We start from the raw sequence: 24,886 nt of genomic DNA on the forward strand, positions 1-24,886 counted from the left end.
CGAAACAACTTTGCAACTGATCAGCTACATGGAGTCCAGTAGGATCAGGCATTACCATCTTTGGCTCAACAAGAGCAGCCGTGCACAAGAGAAATCGAGTTAGAAATGCCACCAGAGGAACATGTGTACTAGTTCTCAGTGGCTGTACGGAATTGCAGTTTAAATCATCCAGGTCTGGGTTTCTCCCCTTTTAAGAACAGCTTACAACAGATGAACCCTACACATTAAGCCTGCTTAAAAGTAATTGCTCAGAGATGTTGCTGTTGGTCAATACAAGACCAAAACGATTCAAAAATATTAAAGATGAGAAAGAGTTCAGAGTCTCATCAATCCTACATCTCTCATATATTTGGAGAAGAGGGAACAGTCACAAGGTCTTACAGGACAGAACACAGCTTTCAAAACATCCAGAAGTTAGTTTTTAGGAAATTATGAAAAGCGCAGAACACAATCTTTCTAGTACAGAGACCTCTTTATTATTTCTGATCAGTAATAGATATATAGGTAGAGGAGGCGTGCCTTCCTCTGCCTTAGCTGAAAGGAATTCCAGCCTCCATGTTAAAAACAGAAACTGGTGGCGATTTAAGACTGTTCCTTGCTAATGGTTGCTGGATAATGCAAGACAAAGTGTCATTGCTACACTGCAAACACGGAGACTACCTTATCAGCATTTTGCATTCCCAAACAGGACCTCAGAGGAGAGACAAGACAGTGTAGTATAAATGTGCCTCTTAAGATAGCTATTGTCCACCATGCACTAGCTCAGAAGTAAAGCCATATTGAAATACATGGACTTTGCTTCCAAATGGGGATGAACACACCTTAAAATGATGGGATGCATACTGAAGAAACAAAGGATTCAAAACAGAAGGAATCACATTCCTATGATTTGGTACAAAACTTGAAATTTGGATCTTCTTAGAGAAGTAAAAGGAACCTTGATATTTTCAGTGCTAAATTTTGTGGCTGATTAAAATCTAGACACTCACGTTTTGGTTTTAGATACTGCACCCCATTTTACATGGCATTCTTTGGTGGTGGAGCAGCAAATGAGGTAGGGGTTAGGGCAGTTTTTCTCTTGCCCATAATCTCTGCCAACAGAGGGAGCTACATGGCTATCTTAGCAAATAGCAATTTCCCATGTACATGTTTTACCAAAAGCAGGAGGGCAGTGAAAGAAGAAAAAAGCAGAAGGCTGAAAGAGGCAGGAAGCAACACACCAAGTTAATGCCAGTAGAAAAATTAGTTACTACAATCTGTTTTCCTTCTGAAACACACCCTGAACCTCCAAATTTGTGCTTCCTGTTTATCTCTGAAAGATTAAATACTTCTCTTGACAGAGCTGCACATAAGGACACAAGGAGAGAAAGTTAAAATTCTTCAACAGAAGCCTTCAGAACAGTTTGCCTCTTCAGAAAAAATGGAACATTAAACTCAAGCATTTGGCTCATTGCCACAGATTGCCCATGTTAACCCTCCCAACACAGAGAGAGAGAGAGAGAGAGAGAGAGAGAGAGAGAGAGAGAGGCGGCTTTTTAAAAAGTCTGGAAAAGGGGTTATGAGAGAAAAAAACTGGCTCAAAAGGAAATCCATATTCAACTTTGATAACTAGTTACACCAAAGCTACAATCCAAACGATCTCCTTTCATTAACACAGAGGGCATGCAATTGTGCACTATATAGTTTTTCTGGCTTGCCTCCACACCTCACCTGCAGAGGTCACTCCCAAAGAGGAGAGGAACTTGTCCAACAGTGAGGAGAGCTGCTTCCAGAACATAAGGCAGACTCAGGGGCCCTGACACATGAGCAGCGCTTGGCCATTCAGCCCTTCGGATCAAGGCTGAAAGCCACCAATAAGAAGATTAATAAACACATTTGTGCATTTCCTTGAACAGTTTTTCTTTGTGTTGTGGATTTACTGAATCTTGCAAAACTGACATGCAATGACCCTAGCCTTTCCCTGGTGAATCCTATTCCAATTTGGGGAGAAAAAAAATCAACATCTTCTAGAAACAAGATAACTATGTCAAACAGTATGTCAAATGCACTGAGGTATAAAAAAGGAGAACAAGGAAAGAGTTCTCTGCTGCAGCAGCATCTAGAAACACAACCCCCTTCACCCTCCTCCAACCCCCCCCCCCCGAATAATCAGAACACAAAATTAAAAGTCTCTAAAACTACTGAGGTTTTTTTTTCCTTCTTCAAGATGAGAGTGCGCCTTTTTTGGCAGAGTCTACAAGGTTACCACACAAACCACCAAATGTGCACAGATACATGTTTGTGCATGATGCCCCATCCAGGGAAAAAGAGGTTAATTTTATACTGCGCTGTGTATACTGTAGAGGTAAAGGAACACAAGATAATGAGGTAGATACAAGTTTACAACACCACAGGATCTTTCCCTGCAGATAAAAGGGGAAGTACATTCATCTATAAAAAAAATTAAAGATGAGGTAGGTTTGAACTAACTTTGTAATTTTTTTTGTGTGTTCTCTTAAAATAATTTTCCCTGAGACAGTTTCTTCCTAGTACAGATTAGCACAAATTAGAAGATGAGAATTCGATTGTTTCCAAAGTCAACTACAACGATCATGCCATCTGGGGTGACTGTAATACCTGAAGGACGGTCCATCTGACCAAAGCCACTTCCCTGAGTGCCAAATTTGCATAAAAAACTACCATTCGGCTCAAATATCTGCACACGATGGTTCCTGGAATCTGCCACAATGATACGACCTTCCTGGTCCACCGCCACACCTTGTGGGCGCAGAAACTGGCCGTTACTTGTGCCTTCAGACCCAAGGAAGCGTGCTGACTGACAGTCAGGGTGGATAACTAGAAGGCGATGATTGTTGAAATCTGTCACGACGAGATGGCCCTCATGATTGAATGTCACACCTCTTGGGGAATCAAAGTGCTTCCAGAGTGCACCTTCAAAACCATACTTATTCAGGAACACTCCGTCTGGCCCAAACAGCTGAACTCGATGGTTCCTAGTGTCAGACACCAGGATTTTGCCTTCAGAGTTGACTGCAACATCCCATGGGTAATTGAACTGCCCATTCTTGGTTCCTTTCTCCCCAAACTTCAGAATGAACTGGCCATCAAATGTGAAGATCTGGATACGATGATTGTCCTTGTCTGCCACAACAATCCTCCGCGAGGAGTCGGAGGCGACGCCGGCAGGCCTATCAAACTGACCAGGCCTGGAGCCCAAGGTGCCAAACTTATGGTGGAAAGCACCACAGGGCTTAAAGACCTGAATGCGGTTGTTGCTGCGATCGGCCACAATGATATAGCCTTCTTTATCTACACTGACACCCCAAGGGCGACACAGCTTGCCGTCACTATCCCCCTCGCTTGCAAAGCAAAGTCCTGGTAGTCCAATGCCAACGTAACTGCGCCCAGATTTTACCATGACTTTGAATGGGCTACTTTCTATGTGCTGGTTGCACATCATGACTGATATCAGGTGTTCTCCCTCCATTTGGGGCCTGTAGTTGACGAGATAGGTTCCATTCTGCTGATCGCCAATATCTGCTCCGAAGATATTTCCATCTGGTCCCATTACCACAGCAGAGATCATGTCTCCTCCTGAAAGGCGAGGCTCTCCATCATGGTCATAGCCTATCACAGTGAAAGAGGCCACTTTGCCTTGCAGTGCACGTTTGAGACCTTCCCCAGTGGCTTTGGTCAGAGGAGCGAAGGCACCACTGCTGACAAACCCCATGGATTTGATGGCCATATACAATGCCTGATCAGGAGGTGTGAACATGACCCTGTCATCCTCTTGAGGCTGCAGGAAGCCTCTGACATTCTTCAGCTCCTGTACCTGAGCAAGCATGCGGTCTCGAGCCAAGAGGATATCCATGTTCCGCCCTTCCTCTAGGACTTGCTGGACTGCACTGATGGTGTTATCTAGTTTGTTTAGGTTTTGACGCAACTTCTCAACTTGCAGGTAGAGTGACTTAGCTTTCACCTGCCGTATTTTTTCCACCTAAAAAAAAAAAAAGATACACACATGCACAGTTAAAACCATTGACACATATCAGAGTAGAAGCATTATTTTATTTGCAGCGTTGAACTGAAAATCACAACTGCTCTGATGCTCAGCAAATGCACTTCATTCCTCTCTTCTGCTCTGCAGGATAACAGGGTGGGAAGGTTTGGGATTTGGCGTTTGTAGGTTGCATTGTAACATTTCCTTCTTCCTAAGGAAGTACTCTTCCTCTAAAGGAAGGAGGCACTCTTTTTAGAAGAAAGACTCTTTTCACAGAAGGAAGGAAATCTCACGGAATAACCCAAAATTGGAGGGGGGAGAAAATCATATTTTATCCCCCTAAAATTCATCTCTGATGGAGATACAACAATAAGGTGACTGAAAAAAAATGAAAAAGTCCCTACTGGTTTGGGCAGGAAGTATAACCACATTTTTGTGATAGGCGCACTGAGGTAAGAAGAAAGACATGCTGAAATGGGGCGGCAGTGGAAAGAGACTATCTTGCACCTGTATTTTATCTGTTTCTCAGCTGGACAACATTGACACAAGTTCATTGTCAGAGACAAAATCAAAGTACTTGCCCAAATGACTGCCTGTGGCAATGCAATGGGCATTAGTGGATGCTCCTGTCCCAGCTGTCAAATGCCCCTTCAAAGCATATAATGGCACAGGCCGTGGAAGTACATACGCCATGGCACATGACATGGAGAATTCATGGATCATTCAGCTTTCCCCCTCCCTTTACCTTCCACAGCAGCTCACACTCCCTTTCTTCAAGGGCCTTCTTATGCCTAGATGTCACTGCCTTCACTTCGGATTGTACCATCTTTGCCTTCAGCTCAACTTGTTCCGCTACTGCTTGGGCTTGCTCAATACTGAGCTAAAATGAGAGGAGATGGGGGGAAGCTAATTAGTCACAGAAATTACACAGCAGTGCACAGGGAATTACTTGCATCCCCAATGCTTCTAGCACAATAGACCAACAACAGAACATAATCACAGCATGGCCTAAAATTTCAAGATAGCACCTTCAAGACTAGACCACAATCATTACCAGTTTTAACTGCAACAGACTGAAGAGTCCATGCAGGATCTAATCCTAGGGTACTTGGGGACAAGGCTTAATTTTCTAACTTATTACTAGAGTAAGTAACTTATTCCAGTGAGTAAGATAGGATTACAGCCTAAGTCTTACTGAACACAATTGGTTTATTTATGAGAAAAACAAATAGTTTTCAGACACCTCTACTTATTACAATACTGTAAATAAAGTATGGGACGGTGTTATTTGATATAGAGCTCAAATAAATTTGTTGGACGAATGAGGCACGGATGGTCCCCTGGGCACAATCAGATTGACTTGCAGTGAATCACCTCTTAGAATTATTATTAGTAATAGTTTAGGGCTATATTTTACATGACTGCATGCAACTCTCTATAGTCTATATCTTTACCCAATTTTTTCTTATGGGAAAAAATTCCCCTTTTTCAGTCTAATGTAGGGCATAGATGTATATATTGTTCCTACTACCTGTTTTTTTAGGTAATCTAAGAAAAGGGTTAAGAGTAACGGCCCACCAGTGCATGGAACCAGAACCTGGTCTGAATGCCATAGCTCTGGACCAAAACTATGCACAACGTTAACAATGGGCTTAACCAGGAAGTGGATCAGAAGTTCACTTCTCATATTCAAAACACAGCTGCTGGGGGAGATAATTCAGCTCTGAATTCTGGAGGGGTATCACGTATGTATATTTATACATACAGTAAAACCCCAATAATTCAGCATCTTCAGGACCAAAATTGTTCTGAATTATTGTGAACCCAGATATGCTGGACTATTCGGAAGTGGTATCCTGGCCCAAATTCAGCATCCCTGTTGCTATAGGAACAGGGTTGCTACTTACATTTATTACCAAGCTAACTGGTTGCCCCGGAGGGGCTTCCATAGGCTGTCTTGGTGACACTATTGCATCTGTGCAGGTCAGGAGTCTTCTTCTGAGTCAAGAGTGGACAATTCTGATGCTGGGATATGAGAAGTTCACCTGCAGTTTTACTATATGTGCATTAAAATAAAAAATTTGCCCCTGCACCAGATTTCACACCTAAAATTATCTTCTGAAGTGTCTATTAGTTCAAATAATATAGAGGGGGCAATTTTCAGCATGAAAAGTGGGATAGGAGCAAAAGTGTATTACCTTTCACAGCATGCCACGGTTCTGAGTGGAGTCTCACTCACTCACTCACTCACTCACTCACTCACTCACTCACTCACTGTAATTTATGAGTATAAGAGGGTCTCTTCAGTGTTTCAAATCAACTGAACTGGTCTTATTTCTCAAGCTGACAAGTCTTCTTGGACAGTGCATACTGATTTGAGATGGCTCAATAGTTCAGTCTCCTCAGGGTCTTTCGCCTCACTCATAGTCTCCAACAACTCACAGAATCTCCCTCAGGTATTTCAGAATGACAAAGGTCTAAAGGGCGCGTACCCCACAGAGCAGTGGTTCTTACACATTTAGCACCAGGACCCACTTTCTAGAATGAGAATCTGTCAGGACCCACCAGAAGTGATGTCATTACCTGGGAAGTGACATCATGGCCAGAAGTGACATCATCAAGCAGGAAAACTTTTAATAATCCTACCCATAATTACCCAGGAGTAAGCCCCATTGACTATCATTGTTAAAAGCATATACATAGCAGCCTGTTAAAAGTATAGATCTATAACATTCCCCAAATGCAGTCACATACCAGGGCAGCATCAAGTCTAATGTGTTAAAAATAAAATTGAAATGAACAGGGACCCACGTGAAATTGGCTTGTGACCCACCTGGTGGGTCCCGACCCACAGTTTGAGAAACACTGCCATAGAGGACTAGACTCACTACAGAGGTTTTACACAGCATGTACAGAGTGTATCTTGCTCACCACTAATGAAATAGCAACCATATTTAGGGTTGATCAAAGAGCTCAGAGGAATGTGGGGAATAAGACCAATGAAGATGTCCTGATCCCCGTCCCCCCAACACAAAAACTCTAGTGAGCTCAATTACAATAACTCCCTGTCCTCTTCCACCTTCTAAAAACAAACATCACATAAGTCTAGCTAAAGAGCAAGTATTCACAATTCCAATTCTCTAAAATGTCAGCAAAAGATGTCTGTCCCACAAATTGAAGATTAGATAAAAATCCAGTGTGCATGCCTCAGCCCGCACAAAAAAGACTCTTTTTTGGTCTTTGAAATGTACCACTACTCACACAATGGGAAACCCAGCACTGCACACTTCCATGAGTTCTATTCGCTTTTCAGTTCCTGGCCCAGAAGCTTCACCTGACAACAGTGATCCTTATAAGGAAATGTTTGTGAAAAGCAGCCAATTGCACAAAGCTTCTGAGCCAGGGACCAAGAATGAGTAAGACTGCATGGAAATTATAAAGCAGCCTATGAAATACCTCTTACCATTCCTTGGTTCTAGCAATGAGAACAAGAAGAAGATTGGTTAGTGGAACAACTATATTTTTTAATCCTCTCCAGGGTAGATTACGAAAGAGGAACAGGCTGCACACAGCAATCAGAAAAACACTATGGTTGATGCCATGAAGAACCCTAAAGAACTCTAATTTCATTTTATTCTTTATTGTCTGGAACAGCCTCATAGCTCATAATGGGAAAACTTTCCCATGCAACTTCTAAATATTTCCCGACTCTCCCAACTTTTTAATTGGGATGTTGCCAATAGCAGATTTCAGTACATTTTCCAAAGGTCTGCATCCACAGACACCTGGCATTGTCATAATCATCACCTAGAGGAGCTTTTCTCAAACTGTGGACTGCGCTAGGCTGGTTACAAGCCAATATCAGGTGGGTCCTCATTCGTTTTAATGTGTATTTTATTTTTAATATATTAGATTTGATGCTACCATGATATATGACTACAGTCGAGGAAATGTACAGATCTGTACTTTAAACAGGCTACTATGTATATGCTTTTAACAATGATAGTCAATGGAGCTTACTCCCAGGAAGTGTGGATATAGGATTGCAGCCTTTGGGATGTTTGAGGAATTTTTTTTTAAACAGATAAGCAACTGCTTGGGAGGGTTCGGAGTCTTCAGAGGGTTGTTCTTTATTTTAAATAAATTGCTAAACATATACTTACGACTTTTAATTTTCTTACTTGATTTGATTTTCTCTTATGGGAGGGTGTTAAAAATTTCCCTTCTTGGCCATGATATCACTTCCAGGTTAATGAGATCACTTCCAGTGGGTGCGGACAGACTGTCATTCTAAAAAGTGGGTCCCAGTGCAAAAAAAAGGTCGAGAACTTCTGACCTAGAAGACAAGCTCTAAGAGCTTCCCCTCCAACCCAACAGAGCCAGGTGAACACAACACACAAATAATAAAGCCTCTCCGGCAAGGTTCCAGGGTCAGTCCTGGCACCATGAACTAATCATTTGAAATTGGTAAATCACATGCCCTCATTCAAAACACACTTACGTCAGATAGGAAGGATGCCTTTTTTAGAGCAAATGTCAGGTAGTGTATGATTAGAAAATTAGGACTAATGGCTTTACCACTACAGATGGAAGAGTCCTGACCTTTGGTCACCTAGATTTTTTGTTTTAATTTAAAGGTTTAGATTTATGAGCAAACATGATCAACACACAGTTAGATAAGTAGAATTTGCCAGAGGGAAAGCAGTGATTGAAAAATCTACAAGTTCATACCCTTGAGGCTTTTACAAGGGGAGAGTTTCCCTAAAGAATGATTTATTGGGGCATCAAGGTATAGTTTTGCAATGAGACAGAGAGCTGGAGAAAAGATCTAAATGCAAACTCAGCAGTTGTAGAAAGAGAAGAGAGAGTTGCTGCAGGACCCTTCCCACTTTCCAAATTTGTTCTTCTTCTTACAGATGTTCTTTAACAAAGAAAAGCCCATGGAATTGATAGAATGTTTATTTTGGACAAGCCTGCTTGCTCTGCTTCGGATCAATGGTCCTTGGCAGAGCTGGGCTAAAACTGCATGCCCTGCACACAAGACCAGGTCAGTCTGGGGACCCTGGGCAAGCCGATCCCCCTTAAACTGACGTGGATTATTATCTGACCCCACCTGTACAAGAGAGAGGAACTTCCCAGTTGCTCAAGACTGAGCCACCCTGGAACCACTGGAGAAGAAAGTCAGGAAGAGCTGTTCAACCCAACTCCTTTCTTGGCATTTTGGCATCCAGTAAACCTAGTTTCTTTTCTCTACAATTGAAGTTTTTGCCCAGATGAGACCAGAGATGCAAGATTCATCACCTGTTATCAGGTGATACAGCAGCCTATGTATTTTTGTCTAGTTCGGGAACATTCAACTCATCTTCACAGAGGTCTATACACAATGCAAATAACCAAGGATATGTTTTGTAAATACATTGTAATGATTCCTGAATAGTTTGCAATAGCTGCATCTTCTTAACCTATCTGAACATTTCCTTTTCTGAGAATCTGGCTCTGCAACCAAGGGAAATTTTCCCCACTATTTTTCCAGCCTTTGAATTTAGCACCTGCTGTTCAGAATAGTTCATTTGCATGCATCCTCAGAAATTCATGTAAAAAATTAAAAACAGTGCCAACAGATGGCATTATTCAGAGAGAGCAATTCATCATTCAAAATCCTTTAGAGTGCATGAGATTTCAAGCTGCAAGTTGGACTGCGTGATCTCTTCTTGAGATTTAGGAGGCAATGCCCCTCAAGCTCCACACCAAGGGTTATAGTACCTACAGATTAGAGCAGTGATTTTCAACCTTTTTCATCAAGCAGCCCACTGGCAAGGCACTAAAATGGTCAAGGCACACCATCAGCTTTTTGACAATTGACAAGGCACACTGTGCTGTCAATGGGGGCTCACATCCCCCAAAGTTTCTATTGATAAATGATCCTCTCCCAAATTCCCACGGCACACCTGGTGACCATTCGCAGCACACCAGTGTGCCACGGCACAGTGGTTGAAAATGTCTGGATTCGAGTTATAGTGGAAAGATTAGAAAATGCTTCAGGGTAGTAGACCATGGCAGATTACAAGTATACCGACAAACTAGCAGTTTTTCATGAGCTGGGCCTGTTCAGTCTAAGATCCAAAGGCTAATCTGTATTACCATTAAAAAAATACCAAACACATACACTCTTAGAGGGGAAAAAAGGTCAGTTTTAACAACTTTTTCCCAATCTAAGAATAATGAGGCACCACTTAATGACACACAAAAGCCATAAGACTAAGATTTCAGAGAAAACATGCTGCACATCTTAGCCAAAAGTCAAAGAAACAGAAAATTACTGGTCTAGTGATGGGAGTAAATTTACTCCCTAGGTCCAGCATGTAGGGAGTAGGTTCAGGAGGCTTTGCAAGAGGTTTGCAGGATTGAAATAAAAAGTGCTGAAAATGCAGCTCCCGGGCTCCGAATATTCAAAAAGTGCAGCTTGCTGGTTTCATGCCTTGGAAGCAACAATACAGAGAGGATAAAACCAACAACATAAAAACAAACCTTTGATATAAAAACTTGCTTCTATGTACATATAAAACTTAGAGCAGTTTTCATACCATTGCATCTTAAGGGAAGAATTTTGGCCTAAGAAAAGGACAATTTTCCAAGAGGAAAATCTCTTTATCCAAGTCTAACAAGCTGTACTAAGGTAAAGCTCTTTCCACAAAAGTGGCTATAACATTTGCATGTGCTTTTATGCAAGAAAAGTATTACTTACAATTAATACGAGGGCAATATAATATTAGCAGTCTTATTCAGGATCACTTTCCTAATGACTCCAGCATGGACTTTACCTCCTTTACAGATATTGCACAATCGGTCCACATTTTCTCTGGACTATCTTGCTATGACATCATGATCTCTTTCTTTTTCCACCATTGACAGATCCTATCTGTGTATATATGAAGATGGAATTTGTTGCCCCAGAGTGCATCACTTTACACTTATTGACAATTAAACACATTTGCCATGCGGTTGCCCATTCAAGCCGGTTTAGAGATAGATACCTTTTAGAGCTCTTCACAATCTGATTGGTTTTCAACCACCCTGAATAGTTTGGTATCATTTGCAAACTTGGGTACTTCATTATTTACCCCTAACTCCAGGTCATTTATGGAAAAAAAGCACTCGTCCAAAGATAGTTCCTTGGGGGACCCCCACTTCTTACGTCTCTCTACTATAAGAATTGCCAATTTATTCCTAATCCCTGCATCCTTTTCTTTAACTAGATACCATAAAGGGACCTGACCTCTTATTCCATGACAAGAACCTTTGTGAGGGACTTTATCAAAAGCTTTTTGAAACTCCAAGTATATAGCTAGATCTCATCTATCCACATGCCTGCTGAAATCTCAAAGAATTCTAGAGTGTTAGGCAGGCAGAACTTTTCTTTGCAGAAACCACACTGATTCTCCTTCAACAAGTCTTATTCTTCCAAGTCATAATTACTAAAATAAGCTTTATGCCAACTTGTCCAGAACAGATGTGAAGACAGCTGTCCTGTAGTTTCCTGGATTCCATCCCCCTTCCATCCATTCTTAGACATAGGCTAATATGCCACTCCCTGTCCCCACTATATTTACATCTCCTTTGCAACCAAGCACTCCAGTTCCCCCATCTTGGCTCAGAGACTTCTGGCAACTGCATATAAATCCTTTCCCAAATGTCATTGATGTGTCTTGTCCTCTTTTACCTGCTGATCTACCATATGCTCATTTCCCAATTGTACCTTTTTTCCTTCTGGAGGGTCTGGAATATTTACACTTTCAACCCTGCTAACTGGGCAAAGAGGCACCTTTTAAAGTGCTGCCCTTTTATATTTAGCAGGGGCAGGCAACTGTCCTTCACCCCAACATTGTGTCTTCTCCTGTGGCTGCTGGTGGTGTCTCTTCTGTATTTTTTTTTTAAAGATTGTTAGTCCTTTGGGAACCATTTGATTTATTTTACTATGTACGCTTTCCCGTGAACTACTTTTGCTGAAAAGTAAAACAACCACTACCACCACTACCTTAGGGATGACTTTCACCTGGAATGGATTCTGCCCAGCTCCTGTTGGGCTTCCCCCAGAAGTCTGTTAAACTGTTGTGCAGCCTTGTTAATGTTAGGCAACAGCAGATTGATTCCATTTAGGTTAAAATGGAGTCCATCCCATTTGTGCTAATACAAATTTTGGCTTGTCCCAAAATATTACCAATGCTTAACAAATCCAAACCTCTACTCCCACCATCTATATCTCATCCAGGCATTAAGACTCTTCAGCTACTCCTGAGGCCCTGTGTATAGAACTGGCAGCATTTCCAAAAAATTGCACCCTTGAAGGAAATAATGGCCTTCACCATCTTATCCAGCAATGAAAATTTGACTTCCAGGAATACATTCCCCAACATCATTCATGCAAAGTGCATCAGAACTGCTGACTCCTCCTCAGCACTGTTTACCACCCCATCTAGATAGTTAATAACAATTGCAACCTTTGTACCTGGTTATCCAGTCACAATACACTCCACATACGCATCACAAACCCATCCCCAAGTTCCTATTAAGTCATTCACTGCTAGGAGAGTCCTCTAAGTCCCAGAAGACTATCCTTGACACAAGAGCTCATTATGCAAGGAACAGGTCCTTTAAAAGGGATTGCTCCTTCTTTCTTGAGCTAATTTTCTTCCCCTAAAACTCATTCTCTGTGACAGAAATGCAGCTGCCATCCAGGGAATGCCTTATACTAAGTCAGAGTATCAGTATAGTCAACACTGACTGGCAATAGATCTTCAGAGTTCCAAATAGCAATTTTTCTCTGCCCTACCTGGAGACTGAAAATCTGGAACCTTCTGCATGCAAGATATTTGCCATTAAGCCTCAGCCCTTCCCTGAATGATTAGCTTATCACAGGGGTGCTCACACTTTTTTGGCTCGAGAGCTACTTTGAAACCCAGCAAGGCCCGGAGATCTACCAGAGTTTTTTTTACAATGTTCGCGCCATCATAACATATAACATTTATGTGTACAATGTATGTTGGTGTACCTTGAGCCCCACTGAGTATAACAGGACTTACTCCTGAGTAGACATGCCTAGGATTAGGCTGTGAGGCTGCAATCCTAGCCACACTTACCTGGGAGTAAGCCCCATTGAGTACAATGGGCCTTACTCCCGGCATTTCCTCCCAGAGGCACCTGAAGGGGGGGGGGTCGGCACTCCGCGATCTACTCATTTTGCCTTGCAATCTACCGGTAGATCGCAATCCACCTATTGAGCATCCCTGGCTTATCAGATGGTTTCTGCTTGAGGTTCATCATATAAGTTAGCCACTAGGATGTCAAACAACAACTATGCTACTTGCATATTTACCTGAATAGCCTGGCGTCCTTGTTGAGCATCAGCTAGTAGCTGAATGGTAAGGGTCCTGGAGTCCTGCAGGGCATCTTGGAGGTAGATAAAGCTGTGACCCACATGTCGTCCCATGGTGCATTCCCGGCAGATGGGGACAGAACAAGTGTCACAGTAGAAATGTAGCACCTGTAAAAGAAAAAGTGAATACATATATGTAAGCAGAGCCACTCAGGGGAGGGGACCCACCTGTGCAGTCTTTACTTTTACAACAATTACATATAAAATTTATTGAAAGCCAGGAAGTTCTTCTTTGTAGGCTCCAGGTATGTGCACAAAGCTATCTTACAACAAAGAATATTCTCTGAAGTTTGTCCAAGAATAAATTATGCAATTACAGCTTTTAGCTAAAGTGTTGTCAGTAAGAAGCTTATTAGTGAAAGATTCACCAGCAAATCAGGATGCTTTTTTCACATTCCATCCAGCAGAGGGCAGTAGCAGAGTACTTTGCAAAGGTGGCAAGGCTTAGTAACTCATTTAGAGAGCTGGCAAAAAAACTCAGAACCACCTCATAAGAAAAAAACTAAAACTGTTGCATCATACTGCAATTGATTTAGAAGACCATCCTCAAAGAAGCCAAGTGAAATGCAATGCTCAATCAAACAACATATACCAGTTTTGTTTAAACACAAATAGTTTTAAAAGGCATCATTAACATGAATTGAAATTGGTTAACCACTTCAAAATTTGGGCTAAGGTGATAAAAAGGATCAATTCTTCCTCAGGTTCACTTCCCAGATGTGCATCAGCTCATCTTAGAAATTAAACCAGAGGATAGATATTTCTTTTTCATCACAATGTGTTTGCCTAAACATACGTATTATTTGTGGAGGAAATGAACTTTTGTTAGTTCATTTAGAAATTCATTTACCTTTTCTACACTTGCATTACAGCTAACAATGATTTCCTTAACTGCTGCGGAAAAAAATTATGTACTTTTCACAAAGTGCAACCTTTCAAAACAGAACTAGGAGAATTAGTTGAGACAGAAGCCTTTATTTCATTTTTATTTGTGCTTAAGCAGACTTTTGTACTGCTCTTTCAGCAGCACAGAACTGTGTGGTGCTTTGTATAAAAACAGTTTTATTGTAATGAACTGCTAATGTTTTATTCCAGAACTTAAGGCTAAGTAATGGTTAAATGTGCATAGAAACATACTCTTACTAAATTTTAAAGCACTAAAGCAGAAACCAGCAGGGGGTCAGCTATCAAGTCACATGAATATCACAATTCTCCTGCTTGTTAGAGGAGGATCCCCCCCCCCGCGCTTCTAGTCAAAAGGGGCCAACTGAAGAGAAAATGGCGTCAATATGAGCAAAGGTTCAGCTTCAAGCTAAACCTACTATTAACCCTCTGAAACAGTTAATGCCAGAAGCAAAGCGAGGTCAAAGGCCAGAGAGCAGCCCTGTCATGCAGATCCAGATGCTGCTTCCCGAAAGAATACAAGGCACAGTGTAGGAGTCACTCAGCCACACAAGCCACAAAAGAGAGGAAAAAGTAATCAAAACAATTAACAGATTGTTAAAGAAAGCCTCTGGGTCCTCTGATCCAGTAAGAAATCACAGAACCTGTGCCCGTTCTGTGGCACTGGTTCTCCAAGGCCTTCTTCAATGCAAAAAAGTTATTTTTGTTTTCTTAGCAAAAGGAAAATGTTTTTTTAAAGTCTGGAATATAAAACTGGTTTTTCAAGTCAGGCTCCTGACTGCAGGAGTCTTCACAGGCTCACAACTGAAGTGTTCTCCGCTAGCCATTCAGCTGCTCAATTCAGTCCATCTCATACAATTGCATCAAGATACACCAAGATCTCAAGCTACTGGTCTATGTGGGAGTAGGGAAGAATCACCATTTGGCCTGCCTATTTTCTTCATCTGACACATTTTCTCAATGAACCTCAGTGCCCCCGTCCAGACCAAAGGCAAGGAGGAGCACTAGGATATTTCTGCCATTTTCAAGAGGCTGTTTTCCTTCTTGCCTCATCTGCAGTAGGGGTAACCAAAAACAGAATTGCAACTACCACCTTCCCTGCCAAGCCCAGCTACTTCTGACTGACACTTTCACACATACTGCTGGTAAGAGAGGATCCCCATGTAAATTACCATGCAGAGTAAAGGAAAAATGGGAGTAATTTTGATGTCTTTATTCTCAGCCTTGCCAAAGTTCCCCATTTCTATTGCAAGTACAAAGCAATACAGGGCAAGGGGCTCATTTACAGTTAATCTGCATTCAGAACTTCAATGTGGGGGGGGGCATGATTGAGACATACAAAATTATGCAGGAAATGGATATTGTGGATAAAGAGACGCTCTTTTCCCTCTCACATAACACCAGAACCAGGGGATATCCACTAGAATTGAGTGTTGGGAGAGTTAGGACAGACAAAAGAAAATATTTCTTTACCCAGCGTGAAATTAGTTTGTGGAACTCCTTGCCACAGGAAGCAGTGGTGGCATCTTGCCTAGATGCCTTTAAGAGGCGATTGGACAAATTTCTGGAGAAAAAGTTCATCACAGGTTACAAGTCATGGTAGGTATGTGCAAGCTCCTGGTTTTAGAGGTTGGCTACCTCAAATTGCCAGATGCAGGGGAGGGCACCAGGACGCAGGTTGTGTCTTGTTGTTGTCTTGTGTGTTTCAGGTTCCCTGAAGCATTTGGTGGGCCACTGTAAAATCTAGGAAGTTGGACTAGATTGGCCTTTGGCCTGATCCAGCAGGGCTCTTCATATGTTCTTATGTAAGTAGGGATGAGGGCACTGCTGTGTTAGGCATGTCCTTTCACATACTTGACCAGCCAAATAACAACTTGCTAGTGTCCCTTCTCATCCCTTAGTTGCCTTCTTCAAGTTTCCATAAGCAAAAAATGATTTAAAATTTCGCCTCCTTCATGTATCTCCTACCACAGAAACAGACAGGGGGATCTCCTTTCATGGAAATCCAGTAGAAACACAATAAGGGCTACCAACAGAAAGCAAGGAAAAAATTTCATGATTAAAGCATACCAAGCACTACTGAAAATGATAGAACAATTTGTGCTACACATTTTTCCAAACAACTAAGCTTGCACATACCTTTTCACACGAACTATATTTAACATGGAACTTCCATAAGTAATGTGAGAATTTTGATAAAAATTACACACCCCCAGTTAACCTTCAATCTACAGCCAAAAAATTTTTAAAGATGTTTTATATGGATATTATGTACCTCTAACTGAATCTTATTATTAAGAAAATTTCTTCACCACTATTCAACCAAAAACACAGCTGTGTCTTGGCATCCACGAGGGTTTTTTTCTGGAATCAATAAACAAACCAATGGGTCAGAGCACACCAGACCTCTGAACACAACCAGAGCTGTGCCCTGGTCATGTTTCGAGGGTGTTCCAAGGCCTGGAGAGGCCGCACATGGCTCCCCAGAAAAGGATGATAATGCCTTAACCATCCTACTTCAACAGAACTGCCAAACATGTAGGCAATCAGCCTGCACACTAGAGGAAAGCTAGGCTTCCTGTCAGTCTCTCTGTAGCATGCAGGCTAGTTGCTGCAGGTTCAGCAGTTCAGTTGAAGCAGAATGGTTAAAAAAGATCATGCTGCAAGCAATTCTCCAGTGCAACAAAGGTAATTTAATGGGGGCATGGGGAGGGGTCGCTATTTATATAGCATTTCCCCAGTGTTCACAGTTTCTGGTATCCGTGGGGGTCAGGAAAGCATCCCCCACCAATGCTGAGGCAAAGCTGTATAACTATGTCAGACTTCTTATGCACCAACACAAAAATACACAACTTAAGGCAACAAATGTTAAGTTGGGCTTACCAAGATATTAATTTCCGTTAAATATGGAGTTTATGTAGTCTTTGTGTTATTATGCCAGTAAAGGTTCCTGGGTACATCTCTGTTCAAGTCATGAAAGAGGCTGGAAGCACAAGAGTGCCTTCCAAAACTGGTTGATACAGTCCAGTAGCAGCCTTACAGATGGCCTTTAGAAGGTTGGTAGGACAGCAACCCTATTGATGGAGCAAAACGTCAACCCAACAGCCTGAATGACAATAATTCAGTGCTATGTACACCTTGGATGCAAGAACCATCTCCTTAAACAATTGAGAGGTGCATGACAGGTGGCCCTATCAGATTATAAGAAGGGGCAAGCGGAGACCTCAAGGTGGTATTCAGTTCCATTTCACACACACATCCATTATTGGATTAGATGGTTGTTTAAAGATGCAACTGCTACCATGACCAATGAACCTAAAGTGTAACACCCTTTGGATGTAGGATGGATAACTTCTCCATTGCAGATGCTTCAGCAAAAATGGGTTCAGGGGCACCATAGACTCATTGTCCAGTGAACTAAAGAGTGTTTCCATCTGCCACAGGGTAGGATTCCTATTTTCCACCCATTGCCCTGGAAGGTAGAGTGCTGATCACATCACCAGGGAAGGGATATTCCTGTACAGCTCTTTCCTGAACTCTCATTTTAATACCTTTCAAGGGACAAGATAATGGCTGACAATTCTAAGGTGCCAGGGACTGCTGGTATCCAGATTCCAGTACAAGCAAAGCAGCCCACTCGTTGAAGAAACTGCAGGCTAAACTGCATGACCCAGGTGCACTACTTAAGCTATATGTCTTGCCTTCACCTTTTTGCCTTCTTAGACATGCCACTTACTTTTGGTTCCCACCTGGCTGATGGCTTGCTCCTGCTTCATCTTGTTAATTGACATGCCCCAATTAACACGACCCACCAGCAACCCTTTGCACTCCCTGTGCGCCAACAAGTCTCCATCAGAGGTAATATTTAGGACCAACCAAAAGCAACACAATATTAATCAGTGAATTTTTAATCATTCATCAGATTGAAAAAAGGATATGGGGGAAGAAAGGGGTATGTTATAATAATTCCGACAGTCTGCAGTTGGTGTTCAGGGTGCCTTCCTGCAGGCATGAATCATCTCTGAAAAGATATGTGATGATTTCTACACACAAGTAGAACTAATGAACCACCATGACTCCATACAACTTTGTGAGTGGGAGAATGCTTAGCCATCCAGAAGGGTATTTTAAACCGAATTGGGGGGGCATTTTTTACAACTAGATGGTGGGATTCTTATTTCTGAAGAGTGAAATGCCCTCCAACATCAATTTGGGTTCAAGTTAACTACATTTTAGGTGCTGCAGTAAACTGAAAGTCAATCTTCTGCTTTATGAAAACAAAAAATCATCTTATACATCTGCTTTGGAAGAAGCCTGAGTTTCAAGCAGGGATGCCAGAAAAATTCTCCAAGTCTAAATAAGTTCTGCAACGGTCAAAATCGTTTTCCACTTGGGAGAAATTCACTGGATCACATTACCCGTCACCGTCCCCAAACACCTATCAGCCCCTCCATCCCTCAAAAACATAAATAGAAGGGGTGTGCATTTACAGTAGTGGTGAGGAAGAGGAGCAGCAGCGAGAGTGGAGTTGGAGAAAGGATTCTGGCAGGTGCCAACATAGAAAGTGGCAAGGGAAGCAACATACAGCAAGTAAGGAGTTGGTTTTATTTTAAATGTTCCCCTTCCCTTTCTCTCTGTCAGTGTTCCCGCCAGCAGCAAAGGGAAAGCTATGGGGGCTTGCACTCTCCTACCATTGCAGGAGGTACTGTACTGTAGCACTGGCAGGAAACTACAACCCCCCAAAAAATATTTAAGAATATTCAGCAGTTTACATAACATAAAAAATTAGATGTCATCTACAAATCACTGGAGGTTGCTGCTCTCTTGTATTTCTTTTTTGGATTATAAGCCCCTTTGAGATACAGAGCCATATTCTAAGTACAGGTGCAGCCTATTTATCCACAGATTTATCATCTGTGATTTTTTGTCTCAACATGAATGGGGTGGGGGTACTGAAAGTCACACACACCTTTGCCTCCTTTGCCCTGTGCTGGCATCTCCCTCCATTTCCAGGCAGCCCAAAACACTGCAAAAAGTCTCCAGGCAGGGAATAGCCCTGGAGCCCTGGAAGAGGTTCCCCTTTTGAAGGAACAGTAACATTCCTGGAGCCCCTGAGCCAGCAAAGAGGCTGAAGAGGGGGGCAGAAAGCCCTGTGTAACCAGAACACGTACAGCAAGTTGGAGCTCTCCCTCTCCCTCCCTCTCTCTCTCTCTCTCACACACACACACACACACACAGGACGGTGTGGTAGCAACAGAGGGGATTGCTTTAAAAAACCCAGGGAGTGTTTGCCAAATTCCCCCCCCCATGATGCAGGCAATCAGACACAAGCAAGTCTTTCTAGCAAGCAAAACATGTGATATAGCTTAGGTTCCTCTCCACACTTTCCTGCGAGTAAGCCCCATTGACTATAATGGAAACGCATAGGGCTGGACTCTGAAAAGCTCAGCATCCCACCCATGAAAGAAGCGGGACAGCTGGCAACTGGGAGGGCTCAAGAGGGGGAGGAGAGGGGATTGCTTTAAAAAACCCAGGGAGTGTTTGCCGAATTCCCCCCCCCCATCCCATGATGCAGGCTCTCCTGCTCCAGCAAGCCTTCTCAAGCAAGCCTTGGGAAGCCTTGGAGAGACAGGCGAGGGTGAGCAGAGGAGGGAGCAGAGGGGCAGAGGAGCTTCCATGATGGTGGCCAGGGAGGGCTGCAGAAGTGGTGGCAGCAGCAAAGAGGAGGAGGAGAACCTGCAGTGCTGTTGGGAGGCCACCTGGGACACAGAGGACGAGGCTTCCAAAGCAAGCTCAGCATCCCACCTGTGAAAGAAGCAGGACAACTGGCAACAGGAGGGTTGAGTATGGAGGGGAGGGGATTGAGAACAGCTGCCTTAGTTTCCTTCCATCCGGAAGTGTCAGGCTGCAGCGTGTTTGCGTAACTGTGGAATTTAGCACAATGCGTTTTTTGTTAATCGTGTGCCGAGTCACGGAACTAACATGGATAAATAGGCTCCATCTGTACTCAAAAACTTTAGTTTGCAATGGTGCGCACAATGAGAAGTTTGTCAACGAAAGAAAGAGGAGTACTTTGAATTGTGCCCCCAAATAACCAATAGACAGCAGGTCCTGTGCTGGACATGTCAACATATCATAACTGAGCCACCACATTTTGCACCAGCCATTATTTCCAAAATATGGAACTTGGAAATAGCACAAGAGGGAGAAAGACGGCTGTAGGGATGAGATATGGGCAACAGCAGGGAAAGCAGAGAATCTACAACTCTGTATTTTGCCTACACTCCTTTGGTTCCAGGATGTTGAACTTATAATGCTTATCAGGCTGTCACCTGCAGATAGAAACAGTCACGCAGCCCACTGGGATTTCTCAATGTCTCCCTTGGACTGAATAGGAGGGAAAGCAATTGCAGGCCCCGCTCCCATCCTTAGTGCAGGGGCAAGCAGTAACCTATGCTAAGGACCCTTATGGTAAATTATACTGTAGGACTTCCACAGCTCTCCCAGAACAAGGTGGAAAGGAGAGATAGCGTTGGGAGTCATCAGCATACTGGTTACACCTCACTCCAAATTCTGCATGATCTCCCCAGCAATTTCATGTGGATGTTAAAAAGTGTGGGGGATAGAACCCTGCAGCATTCCACACTAACACTGAGCAAGTAAGTGTTCCCCAGCATCACCATCTGAGAACTGTTGACCAAGAAGGAATGGAAGCACCACAGAACAGTGCCCCCCTCAAACCCCAACTCAGCCAACTGACCCAGAAGGATACCATAGTTGACAGTATCAAAGGCTGCTGAGAGGTCCAACCAGACCAGTAGGGACACACTCTATCTAATCCTTAATGAAGAAAATCTTTTAGGGAAACCAGGGTTGCCTCTGTCACAAAGCCCAGCCTTTTGCTAGACTGAAAAGGGTCCAGATAATCTCCCTTAGGATCTCCTGGAGCTGGGATGCCACCACCCACTCCATCACCTTACCCAAGAAAGGAAATTTGGAAACCAATTGATAATCGTTTAAATTGGTGGAATCCAGAGATGGTTTTTTTTTTCAGGAGGGGGGCACACAATTGCCTGAGTTACTCACTACTAATCTAATCTTACCCCCAGGCAAGCAGCAAAATGAGATGGTTTAACCAACAAAAGAGATGTGCAAAAGCAGAATGACAGGTTCTTTAGATTGTAGAACTGCTGTAAAGCTAACACAGGTTGCCCAATCTTTATCACTCAAAAACTACCTTCTCTCTGAAGCAACACACTCATCAATTCCATGGACAAAGGCGAAATATTAACCTCTTGCTTGTACAATTCAAGGATCCAATTACAAGCTTGTAATACGCCAGGGCCTGTTCAATAGGACCAGGTCTCACCAAAACCCCACAAAGTATTTGATGTTTGAGGAGAAGAAATGATTCAAAGCACAGCAGAAGTTAGCAGAGCTAAACTCTTTGACAGGTTGTACTTTGCCCCTCCCTGTTTTCCCCAAATGAGAGCCATGCTAAATACTTCTTAGCACTTGTATAATGCTTTGATGGTGCAAAGTAATTCACAGGTGTTATCTTGATGTATGTAATTCTAACCAAGAATCAGTTCCAAGAGGGACTGCAAGGTCCCCCTTATATCTGGAACTATCTCCTTAGAACATGTACAAAATGTCTCCTCACAACCTTCAAATCCCATCTGAAAGCCCATCTTTTCCAGAAGGCTTTGGACCATGCTTTAGTCCCAAAGCCTTGTGACTAGGGCCCAGAACAAACATGCAAAAACCCATGTGGAAATCCACATTTCCCAAAGAACAACTGCATGCTTTGATGCAAAACACTCATGGGCTTCCTCATCCATGAGTTTTTTCCCAATGGAATAAGCCAAGTACCCTTTTCACTCCTTAGTCAGAGAATTCCAAATCTTCCATGTGCAGCTGGAAAATTCACATGGTTGTCAATATCCATGAGTTTTGACTCCTCAGAAGAGGCGAGAAAGCCCTAAACTGTCTCCCAGCAGAACCCTCCTTTGTCAGAGCTCATCCTCCCTTTGCTTTAAAAAGGCGGCTCCCTTTGCATGGGTGTGGGGGGAGGGTGCAGCACCTACTCAGAAGTCAGTCATTGAGTTCAGTGGAGCTTACTCACAAGAAAATGCATATAGGATTTCCAGTGGGAAAGGAGGATGCTGACAGCTAATCAATATGTTCCTCCAATCCCATGCTGAATCAATTTAATTTCTTTCTACATCTTTGTTTCATAAAAAAAATAATTGTTTGGACTTGAAATTTCTTTATCTGCTCTTCCAAGTGTGGACATGAAGGGCTGTGGGGCAGCTGCTTGGATGATCATCCCCACACATTTGCTTTGGGACAAGATTCTACGCCAGTGGTTCTCACACATTTAGCACCAGGATCCACTTTTTAGAATGAAAATCTGTCAGGACCCACTGGAAATGATGTAATGACCAGAAGTGACATCATCAAGCAGAATTTTTTTTTTTTTTTAAACAATCCTAGGCTGCAATCCTACCCATGCTTACCCTGGGTAAGTTCCATTTATCATCATTGTTAAAAGCATATATATAGTAGCCTGTTAAAAATACAGATCTGTAACATTTCTCCAAATGCAGTCACAGCCTGGTAGCATTAAGTCTAATATATTAAAAATAAAACATTGAAATGAATGGGGACCCACCTGAAATTGGCTCGCAACCCACCTAGTGGATCCAATCCACAGTTTGAGAAACACTGTTCTACGCCCATTTTCTTAGAAGCAAGTACTGAGGAGAGGCCAGGGGTTTGCTCTTGCATGAGTAAAGCAGCCCTCTGTGCACACTGGTGCAGCAAACACATAGTAGGCAAAAATGTCATCACTTACAGGAGTAGGAAGTTTACTTCCCTCAGAAGGGCAAACGCTCAGGAGGAAGCTCCCACCCCTTTCGGCTGCCAAGTACTACTGGGGTACATAGGTTTTTGAGCTAGCCAGCTAGAGGTGTACGTAAATCTCCCCGTGTGCTATGGGTGCACATGTTTTTAAGCTTCTAGCACATCTGTGAAACTTGCAACTTTTCATCTGAGCCTGAAGGTATGGAAGCCACCATGCATAACATCATTTGACTCCCAGACAAAAGTAAAAATACCAATATACCCCAAAATTCATTCAAGACCATTGAGGTGGCTTGCAGCAACACTTCTCATTTTCCGATTCTGGTTCTAGCTCTCGTAAATAAATATTTAACATCGCAAAAGCACCATGAAGTAAGTTAAATGCCACATTCTGTGCTTGCTGTTTGTTAATAACTGAGCTAGAAGCATGCTAGCGATGTCACTTCCTGTGATAGAAGCAATCGTGGCTAGCTCAAAAACGTATGCACCCTAGGATACGTGCAGACACAGGAAGTCTGCCAAACAATGATTGGCAATGCTGGAGGATGGGCTAGCACAACTTTTTCCATGAATACCCCTCCCCCAAGGTTGAAGTGAACATGTGGTAGCAAATCCCACATGGCTGAAACTTGCAAAGGTATTTTTCCACAGAATAAGAGCACATTTGGTCAGGGCCTGAGTTAAGTGTGTGTAACAAAACAATTTGCATATGCTTCTTCAGTCCATCCCTGATTACTCTGCTAACTGCATAAAGAGGCACTTTTTCAAGTGGTACTCATCTTATGTTTAACTGAGGGGAAGCAACAGTCCCTCTTCATTCCAGCTTAGTGTCTTTTCTAGTGCCTATTTTCTGGCCTGTCTTTTTAGATTGTGAGCCCTTTTGGGACAGGGGAACTTTGCTTTTCTCTGTAAACTACTTCGCAAACTTTTTTGTTTAGAAGTGGTATATAAATATTCTTAATACGAAGAATTAAGAATAAATACCTCCACCTGTCAAATTTCTAGATTGTAAGATCCTTGGGACAGGGGTTTGTCTTTTTACTTTGTGTAAAGCACCATGTACATGGATGGCGCTATTGTCATACAGCTGCTGAGGTTAAGAGGGAATGACCTGATGCATGGCAGAGGTGAGATTTGCACTGGAGAAGTCCTGATTTATTGCCACTGTGCTATACCAGTATGGTAATGGAATTCTAGTTCTTTACAATTCTATACTTTGCAGACTACACCAGGGATCTCCAAACCCCAGCCCGGGAGCCAGATGCAGCCTTCAAGGAGCTTCTATCTGGCCCCTGGCCAGCCTCTGGTCCCCTGAGAGCCTCTGGACAACTTGACTGAACGTGACCAGAGCTGTGCTCCTGTTGTGTCCAGAGGGTGTTTTCAGAATGCCTTTTAAAGGCCTAAAAACATCACCTCCTGATTTTCCTGAAAATCTGGAAGTATCTTTTTGTGCCCTCTGAAGGCTTTAGAAGGTTTTTGAGGGTTGGGGAGGCCTCCACAGCCCCCAGAACATGCTCCAGGTGTTTCTTGTTATTTGCTGGTTCTGGGGTATTTACTCCTTTATATTTAAGTAAGCTGCTTGGGATGTGGAGGAATGGGGTCCATTTGAGTGTGTGCTGTATTTCTGTGGTATGTACTTGTGTCTGAAGAAATCTTGGAAATTTGAGCCCATTCATTTATTCATT

General features: G+C 42.7%; 1 protein-coding gene across 1 annotated transcript in view; it reads right to left on the reverse strand.

Annotated features, from left to right (window-relative positions):
- Positions 1-2,545: 2,545 nt before the first annotated feature.
- The window catches only part of TRIM71 (tripartite motif containing 71), a 46,919-nt gene continuing 24,578 nt past the window's right edge, over positions 2,546-24,886 (reverse strand). The window contains exons 2-4 of the mRNA XM_066631364.1: positions 13,374-13,541; positions 4,746-4,880; positions 2,546-3,997 (exon numbers count right to left, since the gene is read on the reverse strand). Coding sequence (XP_066487461.1) covers positions 2,546-3,997; positions 4,746-4,880; positions 13,374-13,541 — 1,755 coding nt within the window. The remainder of the gene's footprint in view (positions 3,998-4,745; positions 4,881-13,373; positions 13,542-24,886) is intronic.

This window comes from Tiliqua scincoides, chromosome 5 (genome assembly GCF_035046505.1).
Source record: "Tiliqua scincoides isolate rTilSci1 chromosome 5, rTilSci1.hap2, whole genome shotgun sequence".
Lineage (NCBI taxonomy): Eukaryota > Metazoa > Chordata > Lepidosauria > Squamata > Scincidae > Tiliqua > Tiliqua scincoides.